The following is a 17,811-nucleotide window of genomic DNA, read 5'->3' as shown; positions in this document are numbered from 1 at the left end:
CTCTTCTTGAAGGTACCATTCAAAGACCACATCCTGAGACAGCAGAGGTCTGGTTTTCGCAATTGTAATATGAAATCCCTTGACAATTTGAAGGATTGTGTGAATCTCTACCTTTCATCCAGCTGGGAGACTTCTAGTGGAGGCGTTTAATGTTGGATTTAGAATTTGGCAAAGATTCTTCACGCTCTTTTAAAGAGAGAAAACCTGGGCTAGTGTTCACTTCACTCAGTGTGTCGAGGCTGAGCGTTCGTTTGACTTCTGGATTTTCGCCATGAAATAGCATCATCTTCGTAGTCACTCAGGAAGCCGCTGAAGGCATTACAGACAGGGCCACTGGAATTATGCAGATTTGAGCAGGTACAGGAGGTGTCAGTTTAACAACAACTCTCTCCATTTAACAACCAGCACAGTTAGTACATTTCTTATTTATTAGGTAGAGGTTTAACTAGAACACGGGTACTCATAGTACGGCCTGCGGGCCGCCAGCGGCCTGGCAAGCCTTCCTTGGCGGCCCGCGGACCTCGCAGACATCGTACCTGTTGGGCTCCAGGAGACTCTGCTCTATGGGCAGCGATATTCAGAGTGGAGATGCAGGGGCGTGAAGAAGATATGAAATGCAACGAAGCCTCGTTAGCATATAAATGGTCTTTTAAAGACCCGTGAATTACTAGGGTGCGGCTGTGTGTATGCCGGGAAATCTGTCTCTGCCGCACTGACACACACGAGAGGGCAGGGGGGGAGGGGGCGAGGCTTAAGGTCTGAGTGTCTCAATCGGCCCAGCCTTACTTGGAATCTCTGCCCTCCGGATTACACCTGATCACTGCCGCGGCGGTCCAGCCACCTCTCGTGCACCCCACCCTCTACATTAGGGTGTCATTAATAATGTGCTGCAGATTTTGGGAATGCTGGGGAAGGTGGTTCGATGTGTGCAGCAAAGAGCTCTTGCTTTTCAAGACATTTCTAATAGAATTATTACACCTCGCCTAGACAGAGAGAGGGAGACGGCGCAAGAGGGAGGGAGATAGAGAGGGAGGGGGATAGAGACAGAGTTAGACAGAGAGAGGGAGACAGAGGGAGGGGGATAGAGACAGAGTTAGACAGAGAGAGGGAGACAGAGGGAGGGGGATAGAGACAGAGTTAGACAGAGAGAGGGAGACAGAGGGAGGGAGATAGAGACAGAGTTAGACAGAGAGAGGGAGACAGAGGGAGGGAGATAGAGACAGAGTTAGACAGAGAGAGGGAGACAGAGGGAGGGAGATAGAGACAGAGTTAGACAGAGAGAGGGAGACAGAGGGAGGGAGATAGAGACAGAGTTAGACAGAGAGAGGGAGACAGAGGGAGGGAGATAGAGACAGAGTTAGACAGAGAGAGGGAGATAGAGACAGAGTTAGACAGAGAGAGGGAGATAGAGACAGAGTTAGACAGAGAGAGGGAGACAGAGGGAGGGAGATAGAGACAGAGTTAGACAGAGAGAGGGAGACAGAGGGAGGGAGATAGAGACAGAGGGAGGGAGATAGAGACAGAGGGAGGGAGATAGAGACAGAGGGAGGGAGATAGAGACAGAGGGAGGGAGATAGAGACAGAGGGAGGGAGATAGAGACAGAGACAGGGCGACAGAGAGAGGGCGACAGAGAGAGGGCGACAGAAGGAGGGCGACAGAAGGAGGGCGACAGAAGGAGGGCGACAGAAGGAGGGCGACAGAAGGAGGGCGACAGAAGGAGGGCGACAGAAGGAGGGCGACAGAAGGAGGGCGACAGAAGGAGGGCGACAGAAGGAGGGCGACAGAAGGAGGGCGACAGAAGGAGGGCGACAGAAGGAGGGCGACAGAAGGAGGGCGACAGAAGGAGGGCGACAGAAGGAGGGCGACAGAAGGAGGGCGACAGAAGGAGGGCGACAGAAGGAGGGCGACAGAAGGAGGGCGACAGAAGGAGGGCGACAGAAGGAGGGCGACAGAAGGAGGGCGACAGAAGGAGGGCGACAGAAGGAGGGCGACAGAAGGAGGGCGACAGAAGGAGGGCGACAGAAGGAGGGCGACAGAAGGAGGGCGACAGAAGGAGGGCGACAGAAGGAGGGCGACAGAAGGAGGGCGACAGAAGGAGGGCGACAGAAGGAGGGCGACAGAAGGAGGGCGACAGAAGGAGGGCGACAGAAGGAGGGAGACAGAGAGAGGGAGACAGCGACAGAGAGAGGGAGACAGCGACAGAGAGAGGGAGACAGCGATAGAGAGAGGGAGACAGCGACAGAGAGAGGGAGACAGCGACAGAGAGAGGGAGACAGCGACAGAGAGAGGGAGACAGCGATAGAGAGAGGGAGACAGCGACAGAGAGAGGGAGACAGAAGGCGGGAGTGAGCCAGAGGGAGGGAGGGTGACGGATGGAGGGAGATAGAGAGAGATGTGTGTATGCCGGGTCTGGGGGCTCAGTGGATGAATGCGTCCGATGCAAGGGCCTGTGTTCAACCTCACGGTCAGTTGTTTTTGCTCTGGCCCCGCCCCTCTCTCACGGACCCCGCCCCCTCTCTCACTGACCCCGCCCCCACCGGTGCAGCCCTCGGACAAAAACCACACTGTAAATTTGGCCCCTGAGAGAAAGTTTGTGAGTACCCATGAACTAGAAGGTACTTTAGGGTTCGAGACATGGTACCATAAAAGATGAAACATCTGGGATTCTTCGAACGTCTGAGCTTAAATAAATGCATTTTTGAGAAGTGAAATAAAGTAAATCGGAGTTAGTAGTGAAACAATTAAATCGTAACCAAAGAAGAACCGTTATAACCACCCTCTCTAAATTAGATGTCATTGTTTTGAGTAGCCGGTGCGCCACTGGATCCCATAGGCCTCAATTACAATAACTTTGGGTCATACTAAGCATTTTGTGCAAATGATGCAGCAGACGACGACTTTATGTGGCAAATTCATATTTATGCAGGAAACGCCACATCCCCACAATTACATTTTTCCTGTGGCTCTGGTGATACGTAAAAAACAAATCCCCACTGGGAGGAATCTAAAGATTCTTGAAATTATGTGAATGTGTCACTGTATACTCAACTGGTTTACTGTCTCCTCCTCGAGGGATTAGCACATCCTAGAAGGTCAGTGGGAAGTTAGGCTCTTGCTGCCAGGATCCCAGATGCTAACTAGGCTGACCATACAAGTTCAAACAGGCTAAATGGTTTGGTCTACCATGTGGCCTGGTGAAGAGGTGTAATGTTTAAACTTCAGGGATGTTTTCTCCTTTCTGTTTCTACCTTTGTGGGCCAGTCAAAGCTTTTATTCTAGTATGGTCACCAATGGTCCCTTTTGAACCAGAAATGCACGATTGAATTACAGCGCCCTAGTTTATGATGACAGCTGCTGGATTGGGTGGGTGCTTATCTCACGAGCTCTGACGAGTGACAGAAAGGGAGAGAGGCTTAGGTGGGGAATCATTAGTCTTGTAGTCACTTTAATTATTTTGTTGTATATCTTCATCCTAGCTGGGAGTGGCCTCTCTGCCCAGCCATTTGCTAAGCATTAATCGAAGAATAGAACATAGGACATCTACATTTTACTCTTACTTTGATGCTTACTATCATTATGCATACCAGCGAGATTTAAGTATTTTGTTACTCAAACGGGAAAAACTGCAGCAAGACTAGCCTATTGCGATTTCTTGCTGATATGTTGTTCCATCTATTAAAGAAGCCCAAGAGAGCCGGGTGGAGAAAAAGTACACCCAAGTAACATTACATCTGTGAAGTTATTTTTTAAAGTGATAGAGCTACACCTTCCCTGCAGCTGTGTTTTTCAAGATAACTGAGAGCCTCTGGGAAGCGCCAACTGACTGGTCTCCAGCATTATGGAAAATGCTATTGCAGAAGATACCAGCCTAGACTGTCTCCTAGGACTTGACTAAGAAGATAGATTGTTGGGTAGTGAGAACAGACTTTGAAAGCCCAGATACCTACTATTTGGAATGAGCGTTGAAAAGGTGCAGAGCAGATGTGGAGCTGGGCAATTGCATATGTACCTTTTTTCTGCCAGCTGTCCTTGATCAGTGGACATTTCAGTATGCTCAGTTCCTTGCAAAAAATACCAGGAGAGAGGAGACAAAGCTGGTTTGATGATGGAGTAGACAGGAATTGATTCGTTTTTTACTTTCCTGGGGAGTATTCCCATTAGGTACTAGAGTGATGCAAATGTGGTAATGTGTCAATAAAACCACATTTGTCCTGAATTCTCAATTCAACATCCCACAAACGACAGTACTGGCACGAGCCTTGATGCTTACAGGCATATGCTACGCTTAATAAATCTTTCTCAAATCAAATGGCACAGCCTTTCACCAGGAGAAATCCATGGACACTGCAGAGGATACGCGTGGAATTAGAAGATGATCAGAGATACCCAGGAAGGTTGAGGGGTTATCCAAAACCATCAGTATGCACTTGACAGGAATGGAATATCTGTTGAATGCAGCCTGGACACTGAAGCTGTGGATACAGAGTGTCCCAGAGGACGTGGGAGGCAATGGCCTAAGCTGTTTCAAGGCTATGTGGATGCCAGAGATAAAAGTCCTGACTGGGAGACAAGAAACAAAAATGATGTGCTGCTTCTGCGCCTTAAGACCCAAATATATTACCTGTGACCAGAGAAGCGGGTCCCACCAGCAATTTTGAACTTACAAAATGAAGGCATCATAGACTGTGTGCGGAGGTCAGTTAACAGAAGCATAGTCTGCCCAAAAAAGATAACCCCATTTACTCCCTTTCCCCCATCCCAATACCTCCAAATGGAGGAAAGAGATGGTAGCATGCATAAAATACTATTTCTAGAGGCCAGTTGTGAAAATGCCATACCAAGTGAAGTTAAAGTCTTTCCTGAGGGGAAAAAGCTACAGTTTGCCCTTTGCAAATCAACCAGGAATGGGGATATTCCCTTTAGGTAGCTTACCCAAGTTCAGTAACTCTGAATCCCTTTCATAGTTCTTCTGAGTGGTTATATAAAACACTATGGTAGGAAGATTATGGTTCATAGAGAGAAATATTGTAAATAGAAACCCCTCTCATTCAATTATGAATCCATCCACAATATATGGCTCAGAGAATGCAACATTTCTTAGAATTCGTATTTTTATTAACATGCAACATGTAGAAAAATCTCTTCTTGATATATAACACTCAAACATTTTTCAAAAATCATTACACATTGTTAGAAAAATAAGTGTAACAGATAAAATATCATTCCCACACCATACATACTATCTCTCATACAGGCAAACTCACTTTCGCACTCTTTTCCATAAAGGCAGTCATGGTTTTTCACGGGTCCAAAATAGAAATAGGTCTTGTATATAAATTATTGGTAATCCTAGATCACATTTGGGGTGGAGGATTCCTTTTTCCAGACACGAGATGGGGTGGGTCAGTGTAGGGGGTTTGCAGGGGTCGCAAGAGGGGTTATCTTTTTTGCGTGCATATATTTAGTGTTGTGGGAAGGTCGGGCGGTGGTCAGAGGAGGCCGAATGACACAAATTTGTTTTTTAAGTATGGTCTAAAATTTGAGATTGGGAGCATTCTGGAAAGTAGTCAGGGAGAGATTAGCAAAATTAAGACAAAACTATGTCTAGTTTGAAATGCATGTGCTTGAATGTAGCTAAACTGAATCAGTCTAAAGTCTAAAAACTGTCAATTAGAGAAGAACTGATAGTTTTTAAGGCACACATATTAGGAGTAACCGAAACGCACTTAGCATATAAGGATAGGGCTAAGCTAAAACAGCTGGGGTATGAGATCCTTATTTGCACATTGCAGAGTGTCAATATGGTGGTGGCTACATTGAAATCTAAAAACTTGACAGTCAATATAGTGAAGACTTCGGCATATTCTAAGGGAAGGTGAGCCATAGCTCAGCTGATATTTCTTGGGCAGAAGGTCACTATCTGTGTGGTGTATGGTCCGAATCTGGTCAATCCCGATGTTTGACTACTTAAATCTGGAAATATTGGATTGGTCGGGTGAGCCAATAGTCATGGGGGATTTTAACTGTATAATTGACTATGGTATTGACACCACAAACCGACAAGCACACACAAGGATGGTTAAAACGTGTGCTTCTATTTAGGAACTTATGTGATTGCACAGGTTCGTGGATGTATGGAGAACGCTAAATCCCCTGACACCAGGATATACTTACTACTCATCTCCCCATAAGCAGTATTCAGATATCGATATGATCTTCACTAAAGGCCAGTCATTGGGGGGTGCATGTATTGAGATATGCCCTAACATTACATCAGATCATAACCCTATTATGCCGACAGTTGAGGTCACATTAACAGACAGGGCAAGTCATCGTTCATTCTCGTTCCCTCTTCATCGTCTTGCTAATTTGTAGTATTGGTGGTGCCTAAAGGCTCACTGAGCGAATTCTTACAAATGAATAAAGGAGCTGCATCAGTAGCTGTTGTATGGGACTGTATTTAAGGCGTAAATCAGAGGGGTAACACTTCAGTTTATTTTAAACAAAAAGATCTCGCCGCAAGGAAGTTGCCCAGTGTCGGAAGGATTATCTGGATTTAGAAGTACAGCACACACAGGCAACGTACTCTATAGACCCAAACAAGCAGGTTATATATTTAGGCTAATTGCAAAGCGGCTAATGATTAATCAGGGACTGACAGAGAAGGTGGCCGCTAGCTATCAGAAGAACAAAATGTTTCAATAGTGAGAAAGTTGGCCGCTTTCGAGCACATCAGATGCATTAAGTGCAGCAACGGGTGATTTATACATAACCTCATTATATAGAAGAACAGTTTAGGCTTTTTTATCAAGAGGTCTATAGCAAACCAGATGGCCCCGAATATTCTATCATAACGGAGTATCTGCAGGGGAGCATCTTACCTCAGCTTGATTCACAGCAGGAATCCACACTTCCAAGGGGACATCGTCTTCTCAGAGATCGGATCTGCTATCAGTGTTCTGTCCAGAGGGAAAGCTGCAGTAGAGGACACAATTATCCTGGAATTTTATAAAGTTTTCAGGGAAATTTTAGTACCAGAAGTTGCCGATGTATTTAAAGATATGGCGGGCGGTAGTGATGCCCCTGTATCCTGGTGGTGACAAATGTGGTAGTGTTTCTTAAAAAGGATTAAGCACCCAGGGAAAGAGGTTCATTTCGACCCACATTTTGGATCAACACAAATGTATTTTCTAAAATACTGGCAACAAGCCTGGCTCCTCTCTTGCATAACCTGGTGTCAGAGTAACAGCATGGATGTGTCCCTAGCAGGGATACTATGACAAATGTGTCTATAAATGGACATCATTGCAACCAAACAATTCGGCGTTTCCATTCCTGGATGGATTAGAACCCAACTAAGCCTAAAACTAGGCCTGGGCGGAGTCACAAAGTCCCGCGTAGAGACAAAAAACCTCAGCGGAGTTCCGCAAGTGCCGGAGTGCAACGTGAACTCCCGTTCGTGCTGATCCTCCTGCCGCTCGTGTATAAATTCTACCAGAGCGGCATCCCGCATTCGCCAACGTACCGTTGGGGGAACGCGAGCGAGGAAAAAATTCCACTGCACTACACTGAGTTTTCTGCTTTTCACTAGCTCTGTGGAGCGCGGAGTGCAGAAAACTCTGCCAACTCTGCGAACGCAGGGGAGTACACCACCCAGGCCTACCTAAAACCAGCTTTATGACGACGAAGAAAAAAAAAGACCTAAACAGGCCTAAAATAATTGTTTTGTGAGGATGGTGGACTAAAAGAAAACATGCTTTGACACAGCTTTCTAAATAACTGGATATGTTATTTGGCCTTAAATACACATCTGTCTTGCTATAGTAGCACAAAGTGTGAAGTTGCAAACAGTAAATAGGTCAGACCTTCTTAATATGGTCCTCAGCTACTAGCAGGTATCTAGAGCGCATAGAGGCAAATCAGTATGAGGTGCCGAAGTATGGGAGCATGAACAGCAAGATTTTTATTTTTTATATCTGAGGTGCATTTACACTTGCTTTCCCAAGCAGTAATTAGCTTGGTCGAAAACCAAAACAGACAAAAACTACTGACACACTGAACACAGTTTTTTATTGGTTACTTGCACAAACTCCTACCAATAAACACATGATTTGGGAGTAGTACTGGAGAAAGGACCTGTACAAGCATTTGTTATGAGCATGATTATGGTGGGGGGTCACTTCTTCTGAAATTACATCCAGCCAAGCTGCACATGCAGCCATTACGGGTAAACTGTTTACACTCAAAGCTATGCATTGAGCTTAGCACTCAGAACATGGTGTTTGGTACACTGGTTCAAAGCTTGTAAGGTATATGACGAAAGCAGCAGAGCTTTTCTTTGACATTTCTTTGCAGGGAGCTAAACAGACCTAGCATACATGTATGTGAATATGTTGTGACGAGCCACTTTTTTTTTAACAAAAGTGAAAAAGGTAAAATTGGCCCTAGGCCCAGAAGTATTGTAGTTTCCATGTACACAGACTGCAGATAATCAATCACAGTTCTAATCCAGGATACATGTAGGAATCAGACAAGTAATACGTGCAGCTGTTGGTCCTTTCAGGCTATTCTGCCAGTCAATGGATTCTGGTTTTTTTAGTGAGGAAGGAGGGTCTATCGTTTTGTTTAAGTTGCAGGCTTCTTTTGGACAGCTGATGCTAGGCAAGTGTTTGATGAGACAAGGCATAGACAGCTAAAAGAGAATCAGTTTATCAGTAGCTGGGATGTGTGGCAGAGTAGCTTTCCATGATCACAGCCACAGCCCATCTACAAGTGTGCGTGAAATAGCTATCAGCGTCCCATCCAAGCAATAAATGCCGTCCAGCAAGTCATGAAAAGAAGATCCAGAGAGTCCAGCAAACTGAGTGCAGGAGCTCTGCAACCCCAGCAACATTGGTAAACTAGGACTGCTTGTGGAGGCTCACAGCTGGCGAGTTCTCTGGCAGTCTCACAGAAGCGAACTGCCGTAAAGGTCTTTGGTTTGTCCTGAAAAGTGCAAAATTAGTGCAGCTCTTCTCCATTGCCTCGCCCTGGCATTTTTTTTTAAAGTGCAAACAAGCAAAACTAAACCAGTCTGATGCAGCACTCCTGTCAGTTGGCCTCATAAGATGAGAGCAAGGCAGCGTCTACAGGCTCCATACAAGACGGACATGTGAAGGAGCGCATCAGCCAGTCATCGATACATTCCATGTGGTAGATATGCATACAGGGCAGGAACCGGATCGGATCACCATAAACAAAATCCAACATGCAGATCACGCACCTAAGAAATGGAAACAATATGTGTTTAGTCACTGCCTGGTTAATAAAAAAATATTTACCCTTCCTATCCAACATGCTGCTTCCTATATGAGCAAATTAAACTGATTTTTCCCTGGTACAATGTGAAATCTACAAAAACACCTATTCCCAAAACATCTGCCATACATATAATTTTCCTTCAAAAACAACAGAAGACACCTATAACCTCTGTTGTGTAGCTGTCTTTTAATTTTCTTTGACTGGAATCAGACTAGTAAATTAACCTACCCTATCAGTGAAATGTTTGTTTGGTTTGAGTTAGGATTTAAATATGGGTGTTTTTTAAAGAAATATTTAAGTATGGAAGATAGCTTGTACACATTTTTTTAATCCATTTTTTTTGCATTTACTGTTTTCATAATAGGAGACTATTGGGAATAAAGTGCAGCACTTAAATGATATAAGCATTTGAGTGATTCCAGACAAACTACCTGCGATTCACTAGTTTAAATATGTGAACATTTTGGACAGGCAAAAGCAATTGCTATAAAACAGACAAATCAGCAAACAAGAGTAACCGTAACCATGATTTTGCATCCAGGAAATTAGAGCGTTTTTTTACTAGAAAGATCCAATTTAGCCACCTTTAAAATCATTAACAGCCAACGCGCTTGTTTCACACAACTTCCACAGCGTGCCAAGTGGGACCCCACCAACAGAAAATGTTTCTTTAAAGTAATATGCATTCATTCTATATTTTTTGTGGTATGTTCACTCACACTAGGATAAACTTTTGCTACTATACAGTTGTCATCATGCCAGAATTGTGCAAGGGTTATTGTGAGCCAGAATCGGCTCAGCTGACTGCAAATAAGATGCGGTATAAGAATGCAACTTTGTTCAGCTCTGTTCTGAAGACAACTTAACCGGATTAGCGATCATACTAACAACAACAACACAACCAACGCAACTCTGAAGCCATTATGCAGCAAAGGTTTGCTCTACCTGCTTAAGTTGACAAAAAAAAAATTCAGAAAACCATAAAAAATATCAGCTAAGGGCCTTATTGAGAATCTGGCGGTCCGCGTTTGTGAAATGCAGGGGGCCATGCCCCCCCCCTCCGCAGCCCCGGGGACCACCACCTCCCTAGGGCTATGCAGATAAGTAGGCGTGGGGGACTCCTGCCCCCCCCCCCCCCGAGCAGCCCCAGGAACCGATCCCTCCCCAGGGCTATGTTTAGAATAACGTGTAGGGGTGGCTCAAGCCCCCCCCCCCCCCCAACAGCCCCGGGTGCACACCCCAGGGACATTGCAGTTTGCTATGGGATAGCAGCAGCACTGCTCCCGACATTCCATAACGAACAAGTGCTCCACTTTGAGCAAGTGAGAGCATTTTGCTCTCACTGGTTTTAAGTGGAGCACTTTGCTTCTTACCCCCTCTGCAGAGTGGTGGTGAAAGGAGGCGTGGCCTGCTATCAGAACTCTGTAATCCTGCTGTATGGAACTTACTGGAGTAATAGGAGGTGAAGTTGGCCCCCAAGGACATACTTATGGGCCAACTAACCCCTCCTGTTACCTCCAGTAGGTCCTACACAGCAGGATTGCTGAGAAGTTGTCAGAGGCCACCCCCCCTTTCTCCATCACTCTGCAAATGTGCCTCACGGTTCACTACTAATTTGGAGATAAAGTCCCCTTGGCTCCAGAGGGACCAAAAAGCCCTCCTGGTACATCCTGTAAGCCCTACGCAGCGGAATTCCTGAGAGCTGGTCGGAGGCCCAGCCCCCTTTCTCCATTACTCTGCAAACGTGATGGCTAGTTAAAAAAAAACCTTAGGAATTCACTGAAAAAAAACAAAGCTTTCAGGGACGTTATAGTGGGAATTAACATTTTTAAAAAGCTTAGAAATTAGTTAGGCTATAATTTCAGTTCCACAATTCAGCTGTTATAGTTAGCTGAGCTAACTATAACTCACCCCCCTGCAATGCACTGACCACGTCATGAGAAATGTAATGGGTGACGTCATCAGCAGTGCATTGCAGAGGCACGAGTTATAGTTAGCTCAGCTAACTATAACATCTGAATTTCACAGGGTTTGTACAAATGAAATGTCAACCTAACGAGAACGTTCCTGTAACTTGGGGTTTTTTAAATAAATTTCTGATCTTTTTTTAAATGTTAATTCCCAACTATAACATCCCTGAAACCTTTGGTTTTTTCAGTGAATATATATGACTTTCAGTTTTATAAAGCATTACATTACTATTTCTGAAGGAGACACAATTAAATCAGTTAACTAAGTACTCAAATTGAAGGCAGCAACAATGTTGTGATGACACCTGACACTTTATAACTTTAAAAAGGAGACAAGATAGAGTAGTCTTTCTTAACCTTTTGACTTCTGTAGACCCCCACTTAATCATTACTGGAACCCAGGAACCACCAACCAATGAATCATTATTCGAATCTGGGGTCCCCCACTGAGTCATTAGTGGAATCCAGGAACCCCGGCCTAAGCAATTTTCATGATTTGAAACGTAAAACAATACACAAAAATAGAGAAACAAGCATTTATCAAACAAATACACCAATGATGAACTATTTTCTTTAACAAATATAAAATAAAAAAACTGTATTTTAATGGGAAGGTTAGAGCTTTTCTAAATTCAATCAAGGCCACCCATATTCCATACTATATTCTATTTGATGCACTTGCAGTGCTCCCTCTGATCAATCTGAGAATACCAACTTAATTTTTATCCTCCAATTTTAAATTATTTTACATTAACAGAATGTTTTTACATTTTCAATTTTACTTCTTTATTTACATACACTTTATTCACTTGTAAAGACTTAATTTTCTAAACAGTCGTGGACTTCCTCAGTGGGTGTCAAAGACCCCCAGGGGTCATGTTAAGAACTGCTGGAATAGAGGATTATCGGTGACATTTGCTCTGATCACACAAGGTGAAAATCACAATAAACAAGCATTGGCATAGCCAATAGGTCTCGCCTTGGGGACCTCATAAGTGTTTAGCCATGCAACAGTTGCATAACTAAATACTTATAAGGTGCCAAAAGCGAGACCCATTGGCTATGCAAAGCAGCCATGCAGCCGCGAAAGTGATCGCGCTCGTGATTAAACATCAAAGCGGACGTGTAGCAGCGAAAGTGAAAGTAATCCCGGTAAAGCACGGCGCGCGTGCCCGCGCACATGCACTGTAGCTCTAGGCTGGCCTGGTAGCACTTTTTGGAGCCCTCTAAATAAGTCTCGCCAGACCAGCGCATGCGCTGGGTCAGGCGAGACCTAAAAATAAAGGAGACAAAAAATATATCAGCTAATTGGGCACCTAAAGGGTAGGCACAAGATATAGCTGCTACTTAAAGTGAATATAAAAAAAATAAGTAAAATAAAAAACACACCTAGAACCAGACTTATCAACGAAGAGTAAGGAGCTATTTGTAGATGGATGTGAACAATGTGCACAGGCTTTGTGTAGTCACTTAAAGAGAAAGGAGCCAATGGATAAAGTAGGTCGCTTAGTGTAGTGCGTGATGTATCTCCCCCCCCCCCCCCAAATAAAAAATAAAACACCAAGTCTAATGGACGAGGAAATGTATGATTTGCAGAAAGTGAAAAACGTCGCCTGTGTCAAGATTTGCAAAGAGATAGTTAAGGCCTGCTCTTAATACACAACAAAGTTGCAACTAAAATGCTTTAGATGCAATGGTGTGTGCGGCACTTGCATTATCTTACTATCTAAAGCAGAGGTCGTCAAACTGTGGGGCGCGCCCCCCTGGGGGTCCGTGGCGGCAGTCCCAGGGGGGCGCAAATGCCTCATTAAGTACTTAAGAATGAAGAGCCTGGAAGAGCAACTTTGCTTATTTTTCTCGTTTCCAGGCCGACTTCATTTACATGACAGTGGAAGTGTTGAGAAAAGTAAGGCAGCTGTGATCCTGAACCTTGGGGGTCGCGAAGTCAACAGCTTGGCTAAAAATAACAAAATATTTTATAAGTATTTTGTTGTATTTACATGTTCAGCAACTGCATTTAAAATAATGCTCAGTTCTACAAGTGAGAAATTAGGTGTTAAATAAATGCAAATTTTGGTTAATGTGATCCCCGAAGATGTCTGTATGAGAACAAAGAGTCACAAAACTGAATCCAAGATGGTGCAGTGCATAATAGTGACGTGAATTTAATGTGTGTTTAGGTCCTAGCATGTAACAGAAAGCATTGTGAATATGTAAGGCATTATTCTAAAATTGTTTAAACGCTGTCTAAGATAGGTTGCCACACAATGATTTTGCGTATGTGATCAGGGCCAATGGAATTATATGGCACAGGAGCACCATAGACAAATTATGCAGTATAATGCGGCACATTTTTACTAGTATTAATTATTTTGAAATTGTATTCACTTGGTAGTACTGACTAGACAAAGATTTCACTTCATTAGTAGCAATTTAACAGCTAAATATAGAACTAAGCCACTGAAAGTTGGCCAGATACCCTTTGTGAAGGGCTTTCAATGCGCACAAACACGTCACCATGTTTTTTAGTAACTTTTGATCCATCTGAGCTTCAATCACATTTTTTTTTAATCTGCATGTTATACTGCAGGTGGTGGATTATGTGGCAAATCCACAAATATGTGAAAAATGTCACGGCTGGAGACTCGCATAATTCCAGCGGCACCTTTATAAGATAAAACAAGTACTTTCAAAGAATACATATTAGTAATAGCTAACTAGACTGTACCTATTGTAGGATTTGTTTTATAAGACCATTAAAAGTACACTTTTCAAAACTCAACATCCCTACATTGCCTCTAAAAAATCATTATTTTTTTGCCATGATGGTGCTTCAAGTTATCCCATAAATTAAATCACATTACACCCCCTCCTTGAACTCTCACACAGAGGTACCTCCAGGTCCCCGTTAACATATCTGGGATGGTTGTTTTTAACATGGCAAGTCTTTGCAAAATTAAAAACACATGGGCACCTTAGTCCTCATACCCCCTGCCAACTGTGGCCTCTGTTTACATGCAGATGTCCTTTCAGGTGAGTTGAGAGGGTACAAGGGAAGAGACCAAAAGGGCCATATTCAAACGCCCAATTGCCCGGACCCCTGGGGTTTCTGGGTAATGGCCCAGCAGAAAGAGTAAAGGCGTGAAATCCATGGACAGCATCAAAAGAGATAGACCAGAGGAGGATGCGCTATGTGGAATGATTTTTTTCATTTATAAATGAGTCCGCTTCCCCCTATCCTCAGAGAGATGCCTGAAGAAAGTGTTCAGAAATGCAGGTTCAGTTTTCTTTTTTTGGCCACCACTACCATTAGTACAGCAGCTGCATTGGCACAATAGTGCGAGGGGCCAATGCACACCAATAATGAGGGTGGCGCTAGCACAAAGGGTGGGAAGCCATTTTCCTTGTTAGCATTAGAGTCTGGATTACAAGCAACGGGGGAGAATGTGGATATTTTCCTCCATTTTTCGAAATAAAGGGGCAGACTGTCTGCTTTGGGTGTCAGACTTAAAAATAACAGCCAGTGGAATGGGCAGAAGAGTAGGTATCATTTGGGCTGCATGGCATCAGGACCCAGGGGTGTGAGGGCCCAACTAAATCCTTATTATTGCTGCTTTACTCATTCCTTCCTTGCAGTAGGGCTCAGTCCACCCTTGCTGTGTCAGTGTTGTGTCCGGCATCAGACCAATGGCCCAAGAGAGAGAATAATTTGAGCAGAGGACACACTTTAGCTTTAGGCTTCAGGGAGATGCCAGAAAGGAGGGTGGGAGGAGGACTTTAACATGGGGTAGAGAAGACTTCCAGCTTCGCAAGGCAGTAGGTCTCTTTAGTGAAGCAAGCAAAGTGGCACTGGGGCCCAAGAGTGTGAAGGGCCCACTGCATCACAATGAAGACTGTATTATACTTTACAATAGGACATGAGGAGAACATTAGGGATAAGGTGGTTCACACATGGGCGCTCATTTTTTCTGTTAGGGACAGAGAATCTGTTTCAAGAATGGAGTGATGGGCAGATGTGGTGGGGAAGGGGTGAAAGAGAGAGGGGATCACCTACTATTCATGGCTGCAGCTACCGTTGGCCCAGAAGGAGCAATTGCATTGGGACCCAAGAGCATGAGGACCTCAATTAATGTGAGCAGTATTTATTGTTTAGTTCAGTTTATATGGGTTTGCTCTTTTATACATCTCACAGTTAGTGTGAAGTATTAGCTACTGAAACAGTGCCCCTGATATTATCTCATAAGCCCCACTCTCTGCGCTCAGTCCTAACCCTCACAATTATCCATAACGTTTTGGAGGGGGGCCCGACTTAAAAATATTTTGGGTAAGGGGGGCTCAGAGCAAAAAAGTTTGAATACCTCTGATCTAAAGGTATGCAGTTCCTCTCATTGTAGTGCCTAGAAAATAAAGTCAGTAGACCAAGTCAACGCCGTTCGTAGTAACAAACTTGGTGGTGTCTTATGTGAGAAAAGAGAATGGAGGAATTCCTTGTTTTGGAACTAGGGTCCTCACACACCCAGCAAGCTAGGTGTCATGCTTCATCATATGGACCTGCTCCTCGTCGAGTTGGCGCTGCAATACCCAACAGGCACCCATAAAGGGGCTCTTTAGCTGAGATCTTTTGTTCCTCGCCGTATGATGCAGGGGGGGGGGGGCTATAATGTGTAGATATAGTGGGAGGGTGATTTAAAAGAAGTAAGATAGTCCAAATAAAACTTTTATTCTGGCTGGCTATCCACCTCAATAAAACAAACAGTGGCAGATTTTCTGACACAAAGGTTCAGTCTAAGCTATGCTTATCTCTCCAGGTCCTGACACCTAGCTCGCTGGGTGTGTGAGGACCCTAGTTCCAAAAGAAGGAATTCCTCCACTCTCTTTTCTCGCATCAGACACCACCAAGTTTGTTACTACAAACGACGGTGACTTGGTCTAATGACTTTATTTTCTAGGCACTACAATGAGAGGAACTGCATACCTTTAGTTATTAGTATCTGACTGGGCACTTATGCTGGACCTCAATAAAAAGTCCCACAGTCCCCTTTTTTGTTGACTACTCGCATTATCTTCCCATCCCTGATAAGTGATAACCTTCATTCAATTTAAATAGTAAGGTCGCACACCAAACCTCGATCTCTCATGTTTAAAAAAGTTTAGGGTGCCCACTCTCAACTTACTCTTTGACTTTTTTCTCTGAAGGCTCGGACCCTGGGTCATAGATGCCTTTGGGAAGGTGCTGAATGAGTCCGATCCTCTGGGCGATACGAATCTGCTCCTCTTCAGTGAGCTGTGTGGCCAGGCGGCTCTGGCTCGGGGTAGGGTGATACACCGGTACATGCTCATGCTCCTGACAAAGAAACAAAATTTAAAAAGTAATCATAAGGTGCCCGATGATTCTTTGACACTTCTCTCGCGCCCTCAATATCTGGTAGGAGTGGAGGCAGGAGAAGGGGGGGGAGAGTAACTTATTCACGGCGATTCCACTCCACCTCCCCCTGCCGTACGAATGTTCTTTTGTTCACCCCATTAAGCTATTCGCCTACTCCGGGGACTCTTCTGCTCCTGGCCCTCTACACCAAAGTGGAGGCAAATAGCCTGACAAACTCTCTACCTTCCACGTAGTTCACCGGCCACTCTGTAAAGAGGAAATGGTTCCCTCTGCCTTGCTTCTGTGCCAAATAAACTAGTAGAGAAGCTCCAGCTGCCTTCTCTTCTCTGTTTCGCTACCGCTCTTCAGGCGATAGAGGATTTCGCGGCGCTCAAGACTCTTTCTCCCTAAAGACCCTCCCTCTCCGCCTTGTCCACAAACAGGCTCTCCATTCAAGCTTCCCTAGATTCACTAGGCCGCCCAGTTGAGGGGGAAGCAGCTCCCCAGGCAGGCTCGCCCGTCTCCCTGGTACCCCAGGACCTTCTATACCCGGTATGGGGGTGGCGGCTCTCCCGGCAGGCTGGCCCCTTCGGATTCGTTCAGCAGAGACAAGTCGTCAGCGCTCTGCGAGGACAGACAGTTCCCCATCGAGGCTCAAAGCCCCATACGGGCCCGGTGTTTACAGTCACACCGGAAGCCGCAGGGAATCATGGGGAGTGTAGTGTACCGCCCACCGGAAGCAGCAAGGCACCATGGGGAGTGTAGTGCTCAGCCCACCCACCAGAAGCAGACGGTCTCTATGGGGAACGCATTGCTGTGACGTGGCATCGTGTGAGGAGGCAACTATTCTATATCAAAACCGCGAGGCTTCAGATTATGCTTCTCTTACTTTATTGCAAAAAACAGCAGCCAATTACGTTACAGTAAACATATCACTACTTAATTTCTCATAATCTGCACCATGACATCACACCCCTTCCTCCAATCAGGGCCCTTACAGACCTATATAAACTGTGTTAGCCTCACCAACCCCACCACATAGTCCTTCCTCTTTCTTTGCTGCTCCAGCAGCCCTGAGACAAGTGTTTTTCTAGTCTAAGTAATTACCATAAAGTATATCTTATTTAATGCTTGATGCTATGCTGGAAGATGATTGTGTACTTGATCATGTATTG

At 44.8% G+C, this 17,811-nt stretch overlaps 1 protein-coding gene across 1 annotated transcript; it reads right to left on the bottom strand.

Moving 5' to 3' along the window:
- Positions 1–8,054: 8,054 nt before the first annotated feature.
- On the bottom strand, positions 8,055–17,351 carry LOC146856351 (RING finger protein 11-like). Its single transcript, XM_085654462.1, has 3 exons — positions 17,186–17,351; positions 16,446–16,615; positions 8,055–9,263 (listed from the first exon to the last, which is right to left on the bottom strand). The coding sequence occupies exons 1-3, from the start codon at positions 17,282–17,284 to the stop codon at positions 9,092–9,094; spliced, it is 441 nt and encodes a 146-aa protein (XP_085510588.1). The 5' UTR covers positions 17,285–17,351; the 3' UTR covers positions 8,055–9,091.
- Between the last annotated feature and the right edge of the window lie 460 nt (positions 17,352–17,811).

This window comes from Triturus cristatus, chromosome 4_1, assembly GCF_964204655.1.
Source record: "Triturus cristatus chromosome 4_1, aTriCri1.1, whole genome shotgun sequence".
NCBI classification, from domain to species: Eukaryota; Metazoa; Chordata; class Amphibia; order Caudata; family Salamandridae; genus Triturus; species Triturus cristatus.
This window is presented reverse-complemented; position numbering and strand designations above follow the sequence as displayed.

Bases quoted from the DNA above. Each gene is read 5' to 3' on its own strand.
- LOC146856351 (XM_085654462.1), bottom strand. From the start codon at position 17,284: ATGGGGAACTGTCTGTCCTCGCAGAGCGCTGACGACTTGTCTCTGCTG. The intron at 16,616-17,185 runs GTATAGAAGGTC...TTTCTTTGTCAG, and splicing joins AGCCGCCACCCCCATACCGG to GAGCATGAGCATGTACCGGT. The intron at 9,264-16,445 runs GTAAGTTGAGAG...TCCATTTCTTAG, and splicing joins TCAGAGAAAAAAGTCAAAGA to GTGCGTGATCTGCATGTTGG.